The following is a 23,561-nucleotide window of genomic DNA, read 5'->3' as shown; positions in this document are numbered from 1 at the left end:
ACAGAAGAGACCCTGGTCAGCAACCACCACTATCCCGGTCCCAAGGGGGCCTGATATGTTGCTGATGACTTGTGACTCTTTGGGGACCCTGCTCCCAGGCCTGGCTTGCCTTTCAACAAAAGTGCACTCACCGAGCATGAAAGCTGGCAAGAGTGGAGAAACCTCAACCCCATTGACTGTCCAAATGAGGAAATAGCCCCAGGGGCTTTAAAGATGCACCTCAGGTGAAGTGTGAAGTAATTTTTAAGTATTTGACATGCCCAGTCCGGGAGTGAGTAATTAGCTGGTGTGTACTTTGGAGAGCAACTTGGTCTACAGGACAGAATGTCTTGAGAGGAACCGAAAAGGGACAGGAGAAACAATACAATGGGTAGGGAATGTGCCCTGCACGCAGCCAACCCAGGTTCAATCCCTGGCACCACATGTGGTCCCGTGGGCTGGTCAGGAGTGCTCCCTGAGCACTAAGCCCTAGGCACAAGCTGGGTGTGGTCCGAACACCTGATCAGTGCAGCCCATTGAGTCCCAACAACAAATGCATCGGGGCCCCTGAAGTCCTGAGGTCCCAGCTCCGCATAAGCCCTTGGCGCAGCTCAGGTGGCCCCACACCACACATTGGCTCATCCAGTCTCTGAGTGACCAGCAGGGGCAGGAGGGGCAGTGAGGGGCCGGGCCAGTGGCCAGCCACACTCAGATCTGGAGACAAGCTGTTCGAGAGGCGGAACTTTCAGCAGGACGGGTCCTCGCCAGCAGGCAGCTCACTGCTCCAGCGTCCGGCCGAGGGGCAACGGCCCTCTGGGGCTCCTGGGCAGTAACTTTCCTCCACAGGCACAGAAGGTAGGCGATCAGGGCAGGTCCAGGGGTGGGCTGGAAGGAAGGAGCACGGAAATGGTGTGTGGGTGCGCCTGCTTGGCAAGCCCGCCAGCCCCCACCATGGGTGCTCTGCTCCCCTCCAGGGCAAGCCTCATCCACTCTCAGGACCCCTCCTAACTCCCCCTTCAGAAGAAATGGGGGGGCTGGAGTGATAGCACAGCTGGTAGGGCGTTTGCCTTGCATGCAGCCGACCCGGGTTTGATTCCCATGGTCCCCCGAGCACCGCCAGGAGTCATTCCTGAATGCAGAGCCAGGTGGAACCCCTGAGCATCGCCTGGTGTGACCCAAGAAGCAAAAAAAAAAAAAATAAATAAAGAAGAAATGGAAAATCGCCCAGGGCCTCCATGACACAACCCATGCCCAAGGCCACGCCACAGCTCGCTCACGGCTCCTGGGGTCTACACTGCAGGGCACCCCAGTTACGTTCTCAGCATGGCACTCACTGTAGCACACACTTGCATACGTGTACATGTGTGTGCATATACACACATCAACACGTGCTCATACACTAACACATGCACACGCATGCTCACAAGGTAATGAGGGGAAGAAATCATTGTGGGTGCTCTCTACCTTGATCTAGAAATAATCGAGAGACTAGAGTGTGGCCAGGAGGGGCGGCCAGAGAGGCGCTGGATTCTCTCTGGACCCCGACTAGCCTGCACACTGCTTCCCTCTGGCGCCTCCTCCCCTCTTGCAGAGAGAACACTCCACGGTGATGCAGCCCCGGGCACCCTCAGGCTCCGACCCCCTGGGCTTCCAGCTCAGGCGGTGAGGGTGACTAGCATTCGCAACAGTTACAAAGTTCTGGTGGGAATGTAGAAGAAACGATCTTTTAATTATAACAAGAAGGAAAAGGAGCTGCAGAGATAGTACCGGGGTAAGGCGCTTGCCTCACACAGCCGACTGGGGGTTTGATCCCCAGCATCCCATATGGTTCCTCAAGCACCGGCAGGAGTGATTCCTGCATGCTGAGTCTGGAGTAACGTCGGAGCATCTCTGGGTGTGCCCCCCCACCCACCAAAACAATAAGTAAATAAATAACAAGAACGGGCTGGGGAATTAATACAGCAGGGAGGGTGCTTGCCTTGCAAAGGTTCCATTCCTGGTACCCCACAGTGATCCCTGAGCACTGCCAGGTGTGGCCCCAACAGAAAACAAAAAAACAAACCAAGAGGGGCTGGAGCAATAGCATTGTGGGTTGGGTGTTTGCCTTGCATGCAGCCGACCCAGTTTCAATTCCCAGCATCCCATAGGGTCCCCCGAGCACCGCCAGGAGTAATTCCTGAGTGCATGAGCCAGGAGTAGCCCCTGTGCATTGCTGGGTATGATCCAAAAAGAAAAAAATAAAATAAAATAAAAAACAAGAATAATGAGGGTACTGTTTGCCAGTGCTGGGGGTTTGCCAGTGCTAGAGGTGGACCCGAGGTGCCAAGGGGACAGTGGTAGAGGGTAAGTTGGTGGGCGTGTTGGTGGCGGAAAAGGGGTAGTAACTTTGGACATAGATGCTTTGGACATCAATAGCATTTAAAGCTATTGTAGCCATGTTACCTAAAGTGCAATTGTATAATTGTTTCGATAAAAATAGCTATGAAATGGCTAAGAATAGAGATATTTCCTGGGCATGCCCAGTCTCTCAGGGCTGTTCTGGGGCTCAGTGATGTTACGGAGGCAGGGGAGGCACGGGGCGAGACGCACATTCTGGCACCCCAAATTTCAAATGATGTTTAGAGGGGAGATCACTGCCCCTGCCCTAGACTGAGTCCCATAATCAGACGGGAGCAGAACCCAGCACCCCACAGTCCTGTGGGCATGCGGATGGCCCTGAACAGGACACAGAGCAGCTGTGCCGGTGTCGGACCCCACCCCAGCTGGCAGACGGCTAATCACAGGGGACCCAGCCCAGGCGCAGCTCAGCTGCTCCATAATTGATACCGGGGCAAGGTGAGCCGGCAGCTGGGCCGGCGGGACCTCCGTGCACCTGCGTGAAAGCATGGGCTTGCGGGAAACTCACTGTCCCCTCCTCCCACCGCCCTGCCCTGACCTCCCATGCCTCGGTTTCCCCAACTGCACCCAGGTCAGTGCCCCTGCAGCCCAGATAGGTGGATGGGCCTAAACTCCTCACGCCTCACAAGACAGAAGACGGGACTCCAGCCTGGGGCTGCGAGGGGCGAGCAAGGAGGCTCTCCACACTCACACCCAGTCACACCAAGTGGGTTCCAGAAGACCCCCAATGGGCTCGTGCTTCGTGCTGCTCTCACTCTCTCACTCCCACTCCACTCAACCCAATTTCCAGGACATCCAGAGTTCTAGAAACTTCCCACTGAGTCAGCCATGGCAGAGAAGCTTAGTTTCAGATGGGGGGGGACAGGGCAGGGTGGGGTGCGGGGAGATAGCATAGCAGGTAGGTGGTTGCCTTGCAGGCAGACAACCCAGGCTCGATCCCCGGCATCCCAGAGGGTCCCCCAAGCCCACTAGGAGTAATTCCTGAGTGTGGAGCCAGGAGTAACCCCTGAGCATCGCCAGGTGTGGCCCAAAAACCAACTCACCCCAAAAATATAAGATGGGGGAAGCAGCACTCGGAAACGGAAAGACCCCACTCCAACAGCCCAGGGCAGGGGCAAGGCAATACAAGGTTCCCCTCCCCCACCCCCACCCCCACCCCCTACACATTAGCTTCATATCCCAGGTCTCCTGAGCTCAGTTTCCCCCGGGGAGGAAATGCCACCTACTCTTTCCCAAGGATGTCCCAAGTGTCCCGCCCCCTGTCCACACTCGAGGACTCTCACCACAAGCTGCACAGACTGGTGGAAGCAAAAGCCCCGTTACCTGGTTTCATTCTTCGTCCTCCAGCCTTCCTGGCACTTGTGAAACCAGAGCTCCCGGCCTGGGCCGATGTTGGTGGTCTCAGGGTCTTGGGCGCAGAAAGTCAGCCTAGGAGGGAAGAGGGATGGCTATGGCCAGCACTGCAGGGCCCTGGTGCAGGGCGTGCCCACCAGGCAGAACTCTGGAGGCCAGAGCAAGTGGAAGAGGGTTCTCATGGGGCCACGCTGATTCCAGAACCACAAGGACCCCCAGAACACTCTTCCCACAGGCACCCTACACCTGGCCTCCCCCAAAGTCCCCAAACATCATTGAGGGGGTTGGGCATAGCCTGGGGTTGAATTCCAGGCAATACACATGCATATCCTGCACTCACTGCTCATCCACCCCATCCCCTTCTGTCCAAAAGGCTGACTGCTGGTGCTCCCACCCGCCTAAGAAGCTCCTACAAATGTCCCTTCTGTAACTGCCCTTTCTTTAGGGTATGGAATCCTTTGTGACGTTAGGGCTCCACCGTCACATACTCTCTACACTCAGATTCCTACGTCCACAGCAGACGCTAAACTCAGAAGGTGGCAGAACCCAGGAGCTCGTAAATACATGAACAAGTGCCACTGAGCTCGGAGAATCAGCGATGAGCCAGCCAGGATGGGGCAGAGGCCTGACAACCACCACGACTAGAACATGCAGCCAAGTCAGTGGACTGCCCCAGCCTCAGTGGTGGGCAAGCGAGCATGAGTCCAACAGATGTGGGGCACCCCTGACCCCAGGGCTGCTGGACACTAGCCACGTCCCAACAGCACAAAGAACTTCTCCAGGAGGTGATAGTCCATTAGGTACCATCAGGAAATGCAAATTAGAATAAGAGCAGAGATGGGGCCAGAGCGATAGGACAGCGGGTCGGGCACTTGCTCCGCTGACCCCAGTTCCATCCCTACCACCTTCCCAAAAGGTCCCCTGAGTCCACCAGAAGCTACTCTACCTGAGTAGCAGAAGCAGGAAAAAATCCCTGAGCACCGCCAGGAGTGGCCCAAACACCAAACCAAACCAAACCTAAAAATTAGAAGAGCAGAGGACCAATCCCGCCCGACAGAATGCCCAGAAGTTCCCAGGAGATGGGAAGAAGGAAGGTGATAGAACAACTTTCTCTGGAGTCAAGACTCAAGACTGGCCCCAACAGTTCAGAGAGCGCTGCCAGGAGTCACCCCTGAGCGCTGCTGGGTGTGGCCCCCAAGGCAAAAAAATAAAAAAATAAAAATGCAAATGCACGACTCCTCACATTGTTGCACCCAAGTGCTGAAGCCACGAAGGCTTGCAAAGGAAAGAGTACCCCAAGGGCATGGTGGACCCCAAGGGCATGGTGGACCCAAGCCCCCAGAGGGTCCCAGACACTCACTTCTGCTGCGTTTCTCCAGACTTGACCCGGATACGCCTGATACTCAGCTCCCGCCCCAGACGGCGGGGTTGGGACAGGTAGCTGCGAAGCTCCTTCCACAGGTTGTACCAGGACTCAGAGGCACCCTCCCAGCTGAGTTTGATCTTCAGAAGGTCACCCAGGTCCTCCTCGGTGTAGACCAGGAAGGTGTTGGTGGCATTCAACCCGATCTTCTCCACTCTGTAGGGCAAGAGAGAAGCTGGTCTCGCTCCCACCCACCAGGACCCCCAAGGTGATATGGGGGCCGACCTCACCGTGACCGGAGAGACACGAGCAGGTAGGTCCTTCCCTAGCTCAGGGCTTCACCACCCCCAAGCCGGGTCAGGGCGGTGCTCAGCTGTGCCCTCTCGCACCCTCTCCAACCACCGAGAGCCTCTGCCCCCCATCTGAGGCTTCCAGGGGGAGCAGGACAGGGAGCAACAAGCCCCATTTTACCCAGAAGCCCTAGTATCTGCCTCTTGGGGGCCCCTGCCCCCTCATCTGGCACTTGCAGTCTCCACCTGGCCCTGGGCACACACACACCGGATCTGCCACCTAGCCCCTGAACACTGAAAGCAAGCGTTGGATGACATGACTTCAATTTCCCAGCACAGCTCCACATAGCACTAAGTACCCGCATGTGCAGGGGTCGGGATTATAAACAATGGGTAAAGCATTTGCCTTGCATATGGCTGAGCCAGGTTCTATCCTGGGCATCCCATATGGTCCCCCGAGCACCATCGAGGCTAATTCCTGAGTGCAGAGCCAGGAGTAACCCCTGGCATCACTGGATGGGACTCCAAACCCAAAAACAAACACATCAACAAAACCCAGGCAGGCAGCTCAGGCTTCCCCAACATCAGCGCTTGGGAGGTACATGTGGAGTCAGTCCTCGCTGGCCCAGAGCTGTAGCTGACAGGCGGAGGCTACACCGAGAGGCGGTTCTGAAGTCTGACCCAGCAGCTTCGCGTGCTGTGATTCAATGGGCAGCTTCCAGCCCAGCACAGCTCTGAGTCAAGGGCTTGATCTGGCACACTCAGGAGCACCCCAGCTGGGATGACGCCCTGCCTCCCCATCAGCCCACCCTGCCCGATGCCAAGGGGAGACGGTCCCACTCTGGCTGTCAACCCCCTGAGCGTGCCTCCTTCCTGGCCCCATCCCCCCCCGTCCTGAACCCAGCCCAGGAGCCAAGTGGCTTACATCTCCAGAGGCAGCACCTGGGAGTCGGCATTGGTGCCATAAAGGGTCACGTAAAAGCTGGGCTCGATTTCCGCCGTGTGCTGGTAGCTGAAAATGTGGATCTTCAGCTGATAATGGTAAACTGTGGGGACAACAGGACATGGATGTTTGGGAGCCTTGTTCCATCTCTCAGGACCCCCTCCCCGCCCCCCCACCTCGGCCACAGACTCCGTTGAACCCAGCCCACAGAACTTGCAGGGAACCACCGTATTTCACTGGATAAGTGTCCCAGATCTGATACCAAATTTTGGCCCCCAGATAGGGTTTAACCATTATCTGACCTTTTTTTTTTTAATTTAGGGGGTTGATATTTCTGGTCTTGGTGTACACAGTGACCTCAGTCCACCACGTCCACCGTGTCCGTGATTCCCCCCCCCCGCCATGTTTCTGGGTCAGCTCTGGTCCACTTATTCCCCTTAATCTGGTGCTCTCGGTCTGTACTCTAGTACCAGGCTTTGTTACCGACACTCTATGGCCTTGATCGAGTTCCCCCACACTCTGTGGCTTTTCCAAAGTTTCACTACGAAATATTGAAAGGAAAAAAAAAGGGGTGCCACAAGTATTCTGGGATAGCTGGTATATCCCTCGGGCCTAACCCAGACTCCTGCCCCTGCCCCCTTCTCCCCAATGGCATCCCACTTCACCAAGGCCGGAAGACTTGGGGGAACCCCGAGGAACTCAGATCCAGTCACCCTGAGCTCAGAACCGAGATATCGGGCTCAGCTTCAAATACCACACATAGAGCACCCAGCAACCAACGGGTCCTACAGCCAAGAGCCGAGCTCACCCCGTGAGCCTCCCAGGCTCCCGCCTGAGATTTACTGGGAAACTCAACTGGGAAAACCAACGCTGTGATGGAGACACAACAACTCACAGCACAGAGGGGATACCCAGCAGTTACCGGGGCCCAGGGCCTCATACCCACAAGGCCTGTGCCCTGTGCCTTTGAGCTGTCTGCCCGCCCATCCCACACATATCCCCGATTTTTAGAGATAAGTTTCCCCGCGGGCAGGCAGTCTGGTGTGATCCACAGTGTTGGATGGAGCTGTGCCAGGCTCCCCTTTGGGCTGGGATGAGTCCTGGGGAACCCCATGGAAGGAAGGCAAAGGTGGTTCATGGGGATGCTGTGGGGACCCAGGGTCACCTCTGAAAGGCATGCCGGCCCGGGTTTTCAGGTACATTTTGCTGTTCCTCTTGTTCCTCATCTTCTTGGCGTTGTAGCCAATGCTGTTGCAGCGGTTCTTGCGGCAGCTGAGACAGATGCCCTTCTTGAAGCGGTTCGGGTCCGTGCACTGGAATGCAAAGCTCGGCTTGTCTTCGTTCACCAGGGAGTCCACGAAGAGGTGGACAGCCCGCTCGTGCTCACACTTCACCACCTCGGCCAGGGCTGAAAGGGGGAGATGGAGAAGGGGCAGAGTTGGCCACTTCTGGGTCAGGCACCCACTCCGGAGCCCAGGAGGACACTCAAGAATTGAAGACTTGGGGCCGAGGCAATAGTACAATGGGTAGAGTGTTTGCCTTGCACACAGCCAACCAGGGTTCAATCCCCAACATATCCTATGTCCCCCAGCACTGCCAGGAGTGATTCCTGAGTGCAGAGCCAGGAATGACCCTTCAGCATCATCGGGTGTGACCCCAAAAAAGGTGTGACCCAAAAAAAGGAAAAAAAAGTTCTAGGTGGAGGCTGGAGAGATAATACTGGGGTTAACGCACAAGCCTGGCATGCGGCTGACCCCAGTTGGAGCCCTGGCACCACAGGGTCACCCAACCCCAACCCCCAAGCATCACCAGGTGCAGCCCTGGAGGCTTCTGAACACTGCAGGGTTCAAACATTGAACTTCTGGTCCAGTTGGTTCAGATACTCATGGAGGAACCCCCAGGCCTCCTGAGCACTGCTTGGAAGACACTCCCCACTATCACCAACGCCCGCCCCCCTCCCCCGCTATCCTCACCAGTCCAACAAGTGCCACCATCCCTTTTCCCTGTATGGACCACCAGGTCCTGCAGGATTACTTGGATATCCCAAGGTGAGGTAAAAATGGTAGCATGGGGCTGAGGGCAGTGTCGATGCAGGGAAAGGGCCTGCGCCAAGATCTGAAACTGCTGCCTGACCCAAGACGATGAAGAGATAAGCCTGCAGAGGGACAGATGTCTGGGCCCCCACCTCAGGCTCAGTAGCAAATGCAGTTCAGCCCAAGTCAGCTGCGAGTTGGCTCAGGCATTCTGAAGACAAGTTATGAGCAAAAGGACAAGGCATCTTGCTTTTACATCTGTGAAATATTGCAAACTTAGGGAGGTAGCTCAGCAGTCGAGCACTTGTCTCACATGTGTGAGGCCCTGGATTGGATCCCCGACACCAAAGAACTGTGATGAAAGTTAAATTATAGTGCATGCAAGACGTGCACTACCGTGAACATTGAGAAAACATCACAGATATAGATCTACATGCCTAATATTTAAGAATATCCACTTATTTTTGCCGGAAGACAAAATGTCAGTACAGCTTAACCTGCAATTTAGGAAATAATCTCTTCTTGGAAAAATGTTAAAGTACGTTTCTGAGCTACACCTGAGATAACGACCATGAGCCCGCCATAGGGCTCACACCCTGATTCACTGAAAATCTGGATGCCTCGTTAATTCCCCATTTTGCCCACTTCCTCATGTAATCAATTATAAAAAGCTAGCTTGGGAGAAATAAATTTGGAGCTTGATCAGAGTCTTGTCTTGCTCCCATTTGTCTGTCTCTCTTTTTCCCCACTCATGTACCCTCTCCCGGTTATCCACGTTGACTAGTCCCGCGGGTTAGGACAGGTGGCATTCAATGTCTCCATTCATTCCAGCCCTGAGATTTTAGCAGCCTCTCCTTACTCGTCTTTCTCAACACTGCTGTATTGGAGACTCTTTCAGGGTCAGGGAATGAGTTCCGTTATTGTTACTGTTTTTGGCATATCGAACACACCACGGGTAGCCAAGATATATAAAGATATATATATATATATATATATATATATATTTCCCTCTATGATGGGCTGGAGCGATAGCACAGCGGTTGGGCATTTGCCTTGCGTGCAGCCAGCCCAGCTAAGCTGGGTTCGATTCCTCTGCCCCTCTCGGAGAGCCTGGCAAGCTACTGAGAGTATCTCACCTGCACAACAAAGCCTGGCAAGCCACCCGTGACATATTCGATATGCCAAACACAGTAACAAAATGTCTTCATTTTGAGACTTGTTGTTACTGGGCCCGCTCAAGATTTGTTGCCTACTTACTATACTAAACAGGGTCAATAATAACAAAATTTATTGTTAATAATAATAATAAATAGGTTACAGCTCATGCGTCATATTAAGCTATTTAAGCGCTGAATATGACTCAGAGCCTGTTTGCAGGCCTGCAGGAGGATGAGGGGGAGGTGGTGAATGGTGCTGGGACCCCCCGCCAGACAACTCTGGCTGCAGGAGGAGACCCAATCCCTGAGCCAAACCACTGTGTAAAACAGAAACCTCGAGGCACTCACTTCCGTAGGCAATAGACCCCAGGACATCATTGAGCCCACAGCCCGGCTGGAAGTCCCCTCCGTTGGGGTAGATGTCGATGTGGCCCACGGGCATCTGGATGCCGATGCTCAAGCCGAAGGAACGCGTGTAGGTGTGGAGCACGTCCACGAAGTCCGCGTCGTCAGGGGACAGCCTCCTGTGGATGTCTGCCCCTTCGAACAGGGGCCCAGCAGGATCCAGACCTACACAGAAGGGGGAGCCGAGACCACCCATCAGGAGGGCCACATTCAGATTTCCCCTCTTTCACAGCTACAGGGAGAAACACTTTTTACTTGTAACTTTCTGTATTGGAGAGGAAGCAGCATTGGAAAGCACTCGGATGATTCTCAATGATGTTTGAAACTGCAAACATCATTGGGCAGCGTGTTAAGAGTCAGAGAGAGAGACAGACAGACAGACAGAGACAGAGACAGAGACAGAGACAAAGAAGGAAAGTGCCTGCCATAAAGACAGGCAGCAGGGAGGGTTGCAGGAGGGAAACTGGGGACATTGGTGTGGTGGGAAACTTATACTGGTGGAGGGATGGGTGTTGGAACAGTGTATGACTGAAACCCACCATGTACAGCTTTGTAACTCTGTATCTCACAGTGATTCAATTAAAAAAAAAAAAGGAATTCATAGATTCCAGGCTGGAAATAAAAGTGCTTTCCCTGCACATGGCTGACCCAGGTTAGATCCCCAGCAATTATATACAGTCCCCTAAACACCATCAGGAGTGACCCCCTGAGCACAGAGACAGGTGTAAGTCCTGAGTACCACCAGGAGTGATCCCTGAGTACAGATACAGGCATAAGCCCTGAGCACCACAGGGCATGACCCAACCCGCTCCCCCCCCTACACACACACACACACACACACAGAGTCCAAATTCCCCTCTGTAGATTTAAAAGACTCTGGAAGGTCACTCCAACCTTAGGGAAAGGAAACAGGCCAGTGATACGCATCACTAAGAGAGAATTTCCAGGTTACAGAGGCAATACAGTGGGTAGAGTGTTTGTCTTGCATGTGGTTGACCTGGATTTGATCCCCAGCATCCCACAGGGTTCGAGTCCACCAGGGGTGCAGAGCCAGGAGTGAGCACAGCTGGATATGACCCCAAAAAAAAACTATTTAAAAACAAATTTTTAAATAAAGATATTTTCACCATCCTTTAATACTGGAACCACAAAGAAACAGGAAATCGCTAAAAAAGAATACAAAACACACACTATGCAAAGTCTCTGTGCTCCCTGAGATTCTGATTGGTAGATCTGGTGTGGTCTCCAGAAATACACATTGATACCCCTGGGGTTTCTCAAAGTAGGTAGCCTCTGGACGAAATTTTGAAAAGCCACTCAACACTGCTGTATCATTTCTAAAATGGAATCTACAGGTCTGTTGTGGGGTTAGAGCCACACCAGGTCGTCCTTAGGGGCCATTCCCAAGCACGGTACTTGGGAGCTGAGGACGGAGCCCAAGACTCTGCAGGTGAGACACATGTTCCAGTCCTCTGAGCCATCTCCCTGGCCCTCCAGGTATTCGAGTGCACAAAATCCCAGCAAGCACATTGCTGTCGATGTGAATACCAGTTCCTATCACCAAGCCCAAGGAAGAATGGGAAATGTGTTGCCCCAACGCAGAAAGCTCTTTTATTTTTTGCTTTTTTGGTCACAACCGGTGATGCTCAGGGGTTACTCCTCGCTCTGCACTCAGAAATTACTCCTGGTGGTACTCGGGGAGCCATATGGGATGCTGAGAATCGAACCCGGGTCGGCTGTGTGCAAGGCAAACGCCCTATCTGCTGTGCTACCGCTCCTGTCTCCACAGAAAGCTCTTCTGTCTACAGACACAGAGCATACTTGGGAAAAGCTAAGAAAAGACCTTGGGCAGCAAAGGAAGTGGGAGATCATCTGATCTTTACTGGGGGGTGATTTTATTCCCAATGAGCAGATCTCTGTAGAGAAGCTTCCAGCATCTCACAGCGAGGGGTACTGGAAGCATCCCAGAAGCACAGATCATCTCCCACAAGAAAGCATCCTCGGGCTCCAGTGCGCCTAGTATAGAGGCCAAGAAGCCTCCCGGGCAGGAGACACACCAAGGACAGAGTCATGAAAGGTGGAGATGAGACCAGAACTCATTTCCCTAGGTCCCGCCAACAGACCCAGAGCACGGAATGACCCTGAAGAGCTCGCCTGAGGATCAGTCCAGAGCAGAGCTATTGCTAGCATTCCTGGTAAACCTGCAGAATCCATCTCTGTGGAGAAAGGGGAATGGCAGACACACTGGACTTTGCAGAAGTTTCAAAGAAAGCTCGAGGATGGGGCCAAGCGGGAGCCCAGAATGCAACAGAACCCAGAAAGCAGCGTCCTCTGTCCGGAGCCTGCAAGGACCCTGGCACCTGCCCCAGCAGCCTCCCCGGGTCTCTCCCTGTCCCTCTGGAAGATAAAAAAAAATCAAAAGCAGCAGAGGGTCATTCTGTTTTGCAACCAAGAGAGGGGCTCTGCTGGGTGTGAACAAAAGTCTCTAGCAGCCGGTCACTGCCATGGAAACAGGGCTGTGGGGGAGGCATGCTGGCCCCCAGGGGCTTCGCAAAGACCCCCAGGGTGTGCAGACCCAGCCCTCCCCTCCCCCGACTGTCCTGGCCTGACACCCCAGGGCCTACAAAGGATGCACATTTGGCTTGTTTAGTGGAGATGGGGGATTGGATCCCTCCCCAAGTTCCGCCCAGTCCAGCTGTCAAGGTGCTACCACATGCATGCGTGCGTGCCAGCACACGGGAAAACCTCAGAACCTCAGGGCTGGGCATGCTGTCAGGGGACAGGACCCGCTGCCCTCAGCAGCGCCTGGCACTTCTAGCTCTCCAGGAGGCAGCCTGGTTCCGTGACGGAGTCGGGCCTGGAATGTGGCCAGCCTGGGTGCGGGCCGCAGCTCTCGGGATGACTGGACGCGCTGTGTCTGTTCCCGCCTTGACCGTGATGTCAAAGGCCCTCTCTAGGCTGCGTGTGACCTCACACGACATGGGGCAGACTCGAGCTAGTGCAGTTGGGCTTCCCACGACGACAAACAAGCCCAGAGAGCCGCATGGCACAGGTGCCTCTCGCAACACTCCACCCCTTCCCAAGTGTATCTGAATCCCCCAAGAAATGCACAAAGGGAAGGCCCAGGCGAGCCCCAGGACCAGCTCTCTAACCCGAGCAGGACCAAGCTTTCTGCTCCACCTTCCAGCTGTGGGCTCTGTATCCCAGGCCTCCGGGCGTGCCCACAAACAGGGACAAGGGCACACCCCCCTCCATGAGGCATGAACATCAGCATGCCTCTGGGGACCACCACACTCTCTGGGGGGCTGCTGGCCGCTGGAGGGAGACCCCTCCTTTCTGTCATGCTCAGCCCAGACCCTCCACTCCACAGCCGAAGCAGAGGCCTGAGTTAGGCTTCTGACAGGAGGTCCCTGCGCCCTGCAGACAGCAGCAGGGCTGATTAGCATTCTGACCACGAAGTTCCCGGCCCGCCAGCTGCCACCCAGCCTGGCCAGGCAAAAGGCCCCAAAGGCCTGTCTCATCTCAAATTTAGATTGCAGGCAAAGGGGGTTTGTCTGTCCTGGCGGCAGCGAGACAAGGTCCTGCCCTGCACTGGGGGGCAGGGGTGAGGGGGGGGGGCGGTGTGAACACGGCCGGCTGACTTCGAGCGCCAGGCCGCCTGCTGGGGACTAGAAGGAGGGACAAGAACAACAGAGCTCAGAGGGGCTCAGGGCCCATTCGCTCTGGACCACCAATGGGTTAATGAGCTGTCACCTGTGGCCACCCTATCACTGGCCACCACTGGCCACCCGGAAGCAGCTCAAACCTGCAGTCTGATAACCAGAAACAAATTTCTCCAGCTATGAGAGAGAAAGAGAAGGCGGGGAGGGGAGAAGAGAGAGAGAGAGAGAGAGAGAGAGAGAGAGAGAGAGAGATGCAGCAACCAAAGGCAGGGCCTCACACAGGAAAGGCAAAGATTCTCTCACTGAGCCACTTCCCGGACCCCAAAACATATTTTCAAATCTAACAAAAATACTACAGGGAGAGAAAGGACCAACGCTTCATCTAGGCGACTAATTAGATACCCAGCAGGTTGCAAGGGGGATGCTGGGACTGAAATGGAAAAGATACTGGAAGGGGGAAGAGGGCTTGGGGTGGCCGGGTTGGGCTGGAGCCGTCCTCACATGCCAGGGACGGGGACTCTCCCTAGCCAGCATAAAGGGAATCAGTTCCGGGCAACTAATTTATCATTGATTTTTAGCCTAGAGGAAACCTTGTCTGTTAAGGGGCCCAAAAGGGCACGAGGAACTTTTTCTACTTTCCAGAACCATTCGATGATGCTCTTTAGCGCCTGCTAAAGTTGCCGAAGAGCTCGGTTTCATGCTGACAATTGGGGCGCCACCCCCAGAAAGGTCCCTTGATGCAGGTCTGGCCCCGGAGAAGACCAGGGAATAATTGGCTAACGAAGCACTCAGCACAACACCACAGAGGGTGCAGGAGAGTCAGCAGAAATTAGAGGCCAAGTTCAAAGGAGAAGCTGCAACCAGTTTTCCCATAAATCTCCTACAGTGGTGGGGGAACAAGAGTGAGCCCCAAACCCTGCGGGTCAGGGCTCCAGTCCAGTCTGCCCCTAGCCCCACACCCCACCACTGCAGTCATGTAAACTCATCTGTCAGCCCTGTTCCACAGACTCAAGATTAAATCTAGAAAGAGATCAACTAGTTGGAAAAAAAATTAAAAGACGGGGGAAATGGGAGGAAGGGAGGGAGAGAGGGAGGAAGGGAAGGAGGGAGGGAAGGAAGGAGGGAGGATTGGAGAAAGGAAGGAAAAGAGGAAGAGATGTGAGTAAAGAAGGCAGGGGAAAGAAGGAAGGGAGGAGGAAGGGAGGGAAAGAGGGAGACTGGAGAAATGTAGGAAGGGAGAAAGAAGGAAGGAAGGGAGAAAAGGAGGGAGGGAGAAAGGGAGGAAGAGAGGGAGGATTGGAGAAAGGGAGGAAGGAAGGGAGGGAAGGAGGAAGGAAGGGAAAGAGGGAGGGATGGGAGGAAGGTAGGAAGGGGAAAAGGAAGGAAGGGAGGGAGGAAGGAAGGCGGGGAGGAAGGAAAGGAGGAAGGGAGGGAAGGAAAGAGGGAAGGAAGGAGGAAGGAAAGGAGGAAGAAAGAGAAGAAGGAAAAGGAGGGAGGGAGGGAGAGAGGGAAGGAGGGTGAGAGGAAGGGAGGGAGGAAATCAGGAAGGAAGGCAGGGAGGAAGGAAAGGAGAAAAGAGGGAAGGAAAGAAGGAAGGAGGAAGGAAGAAAGGGAAGAAGGGAGGGAGGGAGGGAGGGAGGGAGCTGGGCAGCTCAGCCTGCCGAGGACGAGGTGGGAGCCACTTACCCGTGATCCTGCCCACAGTGCCGTTCACAAAGTTGCCAGCGTAGCCAGCCACGTGAGCGCCAAGACTGTAGCCAATCAAGTGGACATTGCCGAGAGCAAAGCCGTCCTTTCCCTGCGAAAGACCACAGGAGTGTGGGCACCGGGCAGCCCCCCGCGGGAAGAGGTGAAAGGAGCAGGAGGAGAGGCCTGAGCCGGGCCAGAGTCCCTGGTACTCAGCTGGGCATGTGACAGGAAAGGAAGGTCAGGCCTCGGGGATCCTCAAAACGCACAGCACCGAGGGCAGGGTGAGGGGGGCCGCAACTGCCTCCCGGGGCCTCTGCCTGCTTCTCTTTCTGGCGAGATCTGAGCAGGTGGGTGACAGCGTTGGGGTCCGAGCCGAACTCAGTGCCAGCCTCCATGCCCACCCTCGGGGGCTCTAGAGCTGCCTCCTTGCCACACATCCCCTGGGACTCACAAGCACTGCGCCGACCAGGCACACCGCTGAGAGCGTGAGAGCAGCTCAAGGCTTGACTCCACGGTTCAGAGACTGAGTTCTGTGGAACAACTGAGGCAAGCTAGAGAGAGAGTGCAAAGATGAAGGTGCCCGGCTCATATGGCTGTGGCTGCAGGCTGCAACATGGGTTCAAATCCCGGCACCACCTGGGATCACGGAGGGTGGTAACTGAGCACAAGAGCCAGGTGCGGCCCCTGAGTACCACTGGGTGTAAACCCCCCCCCCAAAAAAAAACTGAGGCAGAGGAATAAAGAAATGTTTGAGAATCCTGAGCGAAAGGAAGTGGGGCGGGAGGGTATCTAGCCAGCAATAGAGCACATGGCATCCGTGTGTGAGATTCTGGCTTAGAGTGCAGTTCATGTGAGAGTGTGTGTGTGTGTGTGTGTGTGTGTTGTCACACTCACACTGCCCAGATAATCCTCTTCCTCCTATAATTTGATCTCAGAAAATCGTTAACTTAGAGAAAAAAGACCTCAAGCTCTATTTTCCCTATGGAGCCATGAAGATGCATTTGTTTGAATCCTACCTCACCACCCTCAGGATAGCCGTCCCTCGGGGCCAAGAGCAGGGACAGAGCAAATAGCACAGCAGGTAAGGTGCTGGTCTTGCACGTGGCTGACCCCTGTTTGATCCCCAACACCCCAAAGGGTCCCCCAATCCCCGCCAGGAGTGAGCCCGGAGCACGGCTGGATGTAGTCCCCTCCCCCACGCCCCTGTACCTGCAGCCAGTCAAGCATCCTGGCCAGGCTGTGCCCCACCACCCTGGTGTTGTTCACGGCGTCCGTGTAGAGCTGGTGGGCCAGGGGGAGCCAGTCTACCACCACCACGTTCGCTCCCTTCTCTCTGGTCTGCAGGGCGGACACAAGCTTGTACAGCCAGTTTTCAAACATGCCGCTCATCTGCCAAGAAAGCAAGGCACTTCACCAAACTCTTCCGCCGCAGGTCAGAAACCCTTCCCCAGTTCTAGAATCCACTAGCTGGTCGATTCCAGAACCCCGACAACAGCGGTCCAAAGGCCCCAACATATGTACCTGTATAAAGCCAGCACAAGCCGAAGGACCCCAAACCTGCTTGTTTTCCCCATTCCCCCTTGTTCATTTCATCCCATCAAGCTTTTCCCGTCAAAACCTCCTTAGCAGGCATTTGAGGCCGCTGCTCGTGGCGGTCACAATGAGAATGTGTTGGTGCCTTGCCAGCCTGATGTTAACCTGGGTCCCCGTCACAGACAGGCCAGAGCTTGGACAGTCACAGGAAGGCAGGGGGACCGGTTGCCCTGGTGAATTGCTTCTCTCACTGAGTCGCAGGGAGAAGCTGTCTCCTAGGCAAGCGCAGAGTTAACAAAGGCCCCCTTCCCACAGCCCATCTCTGTCACCCCCGGTGACCCCCGAGCAGGAAAGCTCCATCCACGGAATCGCAAATTAGAACCCAAAACGCATTTTCCCACACCGCCGACTTGCAAATGGCGGCTAGGTCCGGTTGCAAACGGAGCCACAAGTACATTATTAGATAAATAGATTTTCTGTGCCTGGCCTGGGAACCCAACTCCGTTTACAATCTCCCTTCTATGAGCAACTGCTGCTGGAAGTTCCCAAAGACTACAAAAGAACTTTCTGGAATGCGACCCATTGGAAAGTTGCAGGCCGTTTGTATTTGCATTTTGACAGGGGGGCCTTAAAAAGATCCCAAGGCAGGACTCGAGAATCGTAAGGCCGTGCCGGATGGACAGACTGAAGGAGGCGGTTGGAGTCGGCTCTTTCAGTGGATGGAGGGAGGTAGGCGCCTACCCCCTCCCGCCAGGCCCGACCCCGGGCAGCCTGCGATAGACCTAAAGACCCAGAAAGCATGTAAAGGATATGAATTTCGCATCCTCAAAAGGAGGAATGCCCCCTCCCAATTAGCCCAAGCAGAAACCTGCTCCCTTAATAGTGCCATTTTCCTCGTGACTGTCATTCGATGAATGAATAAATCCCTCCCTAGTCAAAGGCTTCTAAAGCGGAGTGTTAAAGGCCTTTTTTGTTGAAGTTTGTCATGGGCCTTTCAATGTGAATTGCTCAGCTAGGGCACATAAAGGGCCCCACTGCCTTTAAGCGGAGCCACCTCTTTGCACACAGGAGGGCACCGTGCCAACCGCAGCCAGCAACCCCGGCCAGCTGGTTCCGCAGAGACTCGGAGCCAGTCAAGTTGCTGGAGTGCGGCTCAGCTCTGGCGGAGGGATGGCCCCCGCCAGGCAGTGGTTGACCAAGGTAATTAAGTGTAATTAGAGGGGCCTTAAGAGCCCGCGGAGCTGGGCCCGGGAGCTCCGGAGAGCCCCATTCTGAAAGCATGCTGTGTGCCCGCGTGAAGTACCACCCTGCTGGGGTCCAGCCTGGCCCCTCCGCCGAGCGCCCGTTCCACCCTTCACAGCTGTCTGAAACACAAGCCGCCCCCAAGGAGAGAGTGGAGAGAGTGGGAGACGTGGGAGAGCTTCCGGATGATATTCCAGGCGCCCAGACAAAGGAAACCAGCTCGGGTGGGAAGCAGGTGGGCTCGGCCTCCCTCACCGTCCAGCCGTGAAGGATGAAAAAGGTTTTGGCGGTCGTGTTGAAGCCACAGGTGGCCAAGGGGTGGTCGTGGCCGAGGGTGAGGTAGCAGCCTTCGTGTTCTGGGTCCGTGGAGGTGCGGAGGTTAAACCTCACAGCCGGCTCCGCTGCGGGTCTGAGAAACCCATCTGGGGAGAAAGAACAGAGGTGGGGGGTCTTGGAAAGGTACAGCCCGGAGCCAATGACTCTAATCCTCTGCGTTTCTGGGTTTGTTTTAAATTTTTAAACTTTAATTTGGGGGTCATTCCTTGGCGGTGCTCAGGGCTTACTCCTGGCTCTGCACTCAGGGATCACTCCTGGGGTCATACGGGGTGCTGGGATTGAACCCGGGCCAGCTGTGTGCAAGGCAAGTACCCTTCCCACTGTACTATCTCCCCAGCCTCACCTTCTTGGCAAACATCACTCTTATATCTATGAGGTAAGGTAAAGGTAAAGGTAAAGGCCCTCCCGTTGATCGTCGATTTGCTCGAGCGGGCCCAGTAACGTCTCCATTGGAGACTTTGTTGTTACTGTGTCTGGCATATCGAATACTCTCGGTAGCTTGCCGGGCTCTCCGAGAGGGGCGGAGGAATCGAACTCGGGTCGGCCATGTTGGCCGCTTGTAAGGTGAATGCCCTACCACTGTGCTATCACTCCTATAATTACTCACATTTGGGGGTGGGATAAAGACTTGATAGAGCTTATTTGGGTTGGTTTTTTTTTTTTTTTTTTTTTTTTTTTTGCTGCCAGATAAGATCCCGTGGGGGGAAACCTAGTCTAGGTGCCAAATAAGTCTCCCAAACAGAGCTTTCCATTTGGAGAGACTTGGGACTTGGGAACTGGAGGTAAGAGGCTGTCACCCCAACTATGCGCGGGTTCCCCAAGTACTCCCATTGCCCGAGCAGCACTTGCTCCAAAGGCCTCGGCCGTCTGTCTGCCGGGCTCAGCCCTAGTTCAATACAGAAAGTTTTGAAGCATGGAGAAACTTCTAGGAGCAGGAGACCCTTTCCTTCTGCACCCACCACGCACACACGGTGAAACCCTAGCCAATGGGCACAAAGACTGCAGTTCTGGGCACAATCATTTATTTTCACATCATCACCGAGGAGCCCCACCAAAACAGTCCTTCTGCATCTCACAGACGCTCCCTGGAACAGGGGCCAGGAAAAAAAGAGGAACTCCAGCTGTCACTTGGAAAATCCTGGGCCACCTGGAAACCCAGAGCAGAGCCGCGAACGGCCCTCCCAGGAACCTTCCCTCACCCTTGAGCTCAGAAGCCCGTGGTCTCACAGCCACAGACCAACCCGGCGGGGAGGGGGCCGGAAGGGGCAGATGTCGGCACCAGATGCAAAAAGGATAAAGTTCCAGAAAATGCAACTAAATACACGTGAGCAGAACTTTGTGGGTGAAGTCAGGAACAAAAGCCCTAGCGGACAGAAATTTGAACCAGGCCCTCCTGGTAGGCCGCCGCCACACCACCCACACAGGACAGGACAGTTAAGGAGAAAAGGGAAGGGAATATCGCGGGGCCGGCGGGGCCGGCAGGGCAGACAGGGGCATGAAGGCTCAGCTTAGCGCCTGGTCTTCTGATCCTCACTTCCCTCGCTTCCTACCCACCACCAGCAACACAACACAGCCAGCCCCAACCCTGGGTCTCTAGGATCACTCTTCTCACGGTGGTTCCTGGTGGGCTCTCCACTTCCTTAGAGATCAGCTTCTCACGGTGAAGCCTGACAGTATATTACAACTGCATCATCTCCTGCCAACCTTCCTCTGTGGCTTCATTATTTTTTTTTCTCCCTAACCCTGAAGAGCACTTATATGGTTTTGGGGGTTTGAGTAGGGGAGTTTCTTTGGGGGGCACCTGATGTGGTCAGGAGTGATCTCTAGTAGTGTTGAGGGACCATATGGGGTGCCAGGGATTAGACCAGAGTCAGCTGCACGCAACACAAACTACCCCTCTGCACTAGCCCCTGTGCTAGCTCTCATGCCCTGCCTTTTTTTTTTTTTAAGTTGTGGGATCTACTCATCACTGAAAAGTGAGCCCCAGATGGCATCTGCTTTACTTGCCACTCTCCCCAACACTTGGCCCTGGGTGAGCAGGCAAGCAATGCTTTTGTGAATGCAAGAAATGGCCCACGAATACTCAGCATGGCAGAACGCAAAAGCCTGGATGGCGCATTCACATTTAACAAGGTCTGCAGGAGCCATCCATGCAGGGCAGCCTGCCCGTTTGCACTGGAGTTGAGAGGACCGTGATTAACTCTCCGGAAGCGTGTTGCACAGGTGAAGTTACATCAAATGTTCCCGTTAGTCCATAGTCCACCTCCCATTTAAGTGCCAACATTGCTCGCTCCAACCTCAGCAGAATGAGAGATGAAATCAGTGGCTTCCCCGACTCCCCACTGCCTCCCTACCTGACACAGGACTCCAGCTGCGTGGCCCTACCCTTACTCCAAGCTTCTGCCAGCCAAAGGAAGCCAGAGAGAGAGAAGTCAGAAGGAAGAATCGGCAACCTCAGGAAGGAGGGAGGTGAGGAGAGGTGGCAGGCCACCTGGGGATATTAAACCCTGCAGCTTCTCGGCCTCCCTAGCTGCGGGGTTGCCGGGGTCCAAGCAGAGCCAGCTACCCACCGACGCTCGCAAGGCCAGGCGAACGGGCTGCTTCCAACAACCTTCCAGCCTGGCCAGCCTCCAGGTACAAAGCCAAGGTGGACGGGAGGACGGGCCAGCGGGCGGGCAGTCAGCTCGGCTGGCTGGACAGCCCCAGATTCTGAGAACTCTATCCTGAGAGAGGGTTGCGCGCAGGGGAACGGGGTTGGGACGCCCCTTCGGAGAAGCTGCAAAGCGGACGCAAGGGACAGCTCGGCGGCCACGCGGGGCGATTCCGCGGGAACGGTGGGAGCGCGGAGGTACGCGCGAAGGGTGGGCAAGACACCAGGGGCCGGGGCACAGAGGGGCTGGGGGCTTGCGGCGGGGGCCCAGGGCCAGTCACGTTACCTTGCAGCCGTTCCTCGGGACCCAGGGGCGCGGGGCCTGCGGCGGCAACGCAACAATAGGCGCTCCAGAGGCTGAGCAGAGGAACGCAGCTCCTCATCTTCCCGCGCATACCCCCAGCGCCGAGCTCTGCGAAGAGGAAAAGTTTCACCGCCGCGCAAAACCACACAAACTTTTCATTTAAAAAAAAAAAGTTAAAACTTCTCCGAGTTTGCACCCAGGTCCGAGCCAATGAGACTCCCCAAGTGTAGCCGCTTTCTCAGCCCGCGCGCGCGGGGCGCTCACACGCTCCAGGTGCAGGTGAAAAAGGGGAAAAAAAGCAGATAACTAAAAAAAGTTCAGCGGGGTGTGTCGGGGCCAGGGGCCAGTGGGCGTGATCCCCGGGGTGCCCTCGCCCGTGCCAACCTCCGGGGAAACCGGGGCTCGCCACTGTCACCCCGCGAGCTCCCGGCGAGGTAGTTTTTTGCAGGAGTCATCTGACCCATCGCCAGATGGTGATTTGCATAATTTATTCCCGTCCCCGGGCTCTGATTGGTCACACCTTCGCTGACGCCTCCCAAGACGCCCCAAAGTTTGAATGAAAGAGCCGCACACCCACCGCGTGGATGCCCCGCACGCGCGCGCCCCGGCTCGCTCCTGCGCGCGCGCCGCCCCAGGCTCCGCATCCTGTGCCAGACCCCCCTCGCGGGGCTCCCCAGACTGCCGGGTCGCACCTGCCACCTCCAGGGTACGGGGTGTAGCCCCAAGACCGTGCGCCCGCTGGAGTCCGAACCTCTGTCCCGGTGCGCAAAGCCGTCCCCGGCCGCGCGCTCTTCTCCTCTCCCACTCCCCCAGTCCAGCGACGCCTTGGCAGGTGCGGACCCCACGGGAGTCCCGCAGAGCCCAGCGCCTCGGGAGAACACACAGACCCTCAACTAGTTGCCACAGTCGGGGCCAGGCCCGCAGCCTCTCCGCGTGGTCCGCAGTGGGGCCGGTTCTGCCTCTCGGACAAAGGCACAGGAGTCCAGATCCAGGCGCCGGCCACGTGGTACGCGCCTCCTTACCTGGGGAGGGGACGCAGGATCATTCGGAGAGCCCAAAGGCACCAGGGGGCAGCGCTTGGGGACCGGGAGGGGGTGTCTAGGATCTCAGCATGGCCAACCCCGAGACTGGGCGGACTTGAGGAACCTGTTGCGTAGAATGAAGCAATTGCTGCCCGTCCCCCAGCACCCCTCCGCCCGCCCCGTTCCTGGCCGTTGTACGCGCGCGCTCCTGCTCCCGCCTCCGGGGGTCTCCAGGCGGGGAGGTGAACACCAGGAGGCGCGGGGGCATCTTGCCCAGACCGCTCTGGGGGCCAGTTTAAGGGATGTGGCCGCTCCCCCTCCCTCTAGCCTACCCGATCGGTCCTGCTGTGCCTCTGAGTAACCCGGGGTGGTGGCCCCGCTCCTGTCGAACTGCCCCGGGACCCTCAACCCTGGATGCGCGCCTCCCACCCCCCACACACACACACCACGGCCTGGGAGGTGTGTGTGATTAACCCCTTCGATGGATCAATCAACTTCTTTCTTTCTTTCTTTCTTTGTTTCTTTCTTTCTTTTTTTTGCTTTTTGGGTCACACCTGGCGTTGCACAGGGGTTCCTCCTGGCACTGCACTCAGGAGTTACTCCTGGCAGTGCTCAGGGGACGATATGGAATTCTGGGAATCGAACCCGGGTCAGCCACTCGCAAGGCAAACGCCCTACCCGCTGTGCTATCACTCCAGCCCCTCAATCGACTTCTGATCTCTGCAAGTAGTTACTTGTGTTACTCCAGTAATTTCGGTCCCGCAGCATCCCTCTCTGCTATAATTCATTAGCAAGAGCAGGCTGATTTTATTTGTGAGAGCAAACTCCATGCATCTTAATTTTTTTTTTCTTTTCTGAGTCACCGGGCCATGCTCAGGGGTGCATTGAAGACCATATGGGATGCCAGAGATGGAATCCGGGTCTGCTGCATGCAAGGCAAGAGCCCTACCCACTGTACTATGGCTCTGGCCTGTCCATGCACTTCACGGACTGGAAAAATCACACACGCGCACACACACACACACACACACACACACACACATACACACCGGTATGTGTGTTCTTCTCACGCTTCTCCAGCATCAAACTACAAACCTAACACAGGTCTTGTTTACATTTTACAGATGGGGAAACTGAGTAATGGTTTCAGGCCTGAAAGAAACGCTGGCAACCCCGTCCCACTCCCCTGCTCCAGATTTGACT

The 23,561-nt window shown here is 55.5% G+C and overlaps 1 protein-coding gene across 1 annotated transcript; it reads right to left on the bottom strand.

The window, feature by feature from the left end:
- Window positions 1–284: 284 nt before the first annotated feature.
- LIPG (lipase G, endothelial type) lies at window positions 285–21,426 on the bottom strand. The gene is made up of 10 exons (XM_056138237.1): window positions 21,319–21,426; window positions 18,302–18,468; window positions 16,481–16,660; window positions 15,269–15,380; window positions 9,864–10,085; window positions 7,491–7,733; window positions 6,308–6,428; window positions 5,090–5,308; window positions 3,700–3,804; window positions 285–864 (listed from the first exon to the last, which is right to left on the bottom strand). The coding sequence occupies exons 1-10, from the start codon at window positions 21,413–21,415 to the stop codon at window positions 843–845; spliced, it is 1,488 nt and encodes a 495-aa protein (XP_055994212.1). The 5' UTR covers window positions 21,416–21,426; the 3' UTR covers window positions 285–842.
- Window positions 21,427–23,561: the final 2,135 nt, after the last annotated feature.

The sequence above is a fragment of the Sorex fumeus genome, unplaced genomic scaffold (genome assembly GCF_029834395.1).
Source record: "Sorex fumeus unplaced genomic scaffold, SorFum_2.1 ptg000128l, whole genome shotgun sequence".
Classification (NCBI taxonomy): domain Eukaryota; kingdom Metazoa; phylum Chordata; class Mammalia; order Eulipotyphla; family Soricidae; genus Sorex; species Sorex fumeus.
Note: the sequence above shows the minus strand (reverse complement) of the source record. Positions and strands in the feature narration are given on the sequence as shown.

Excerpts from the sequence above, each read along its gene's own strand:
- LIPG (XM_056138237.1), bottom strand. The coding sequence starts at position 21,415 with ATGAGGAGCTGCGTTCCTCTGCTCAGCCTCTGGAGCGCCTATTGTTGC. Across the intron at positions 15,381-16,480 it reads GGATGCTTGACTGGCTGCAG|GGAAAGGACGGCTTTGCTCT; the intron begins GTACAGGGGCGT and ends GGTCTTTCGCAG. Across the intron at positions 865-3,699 it reads AGGACGAAGAATGAAACCAG|CCCACCCCTGGACCTGCCCT; the intron begins GTAACGGGGCTT and ends CCTTCCTTCCAG.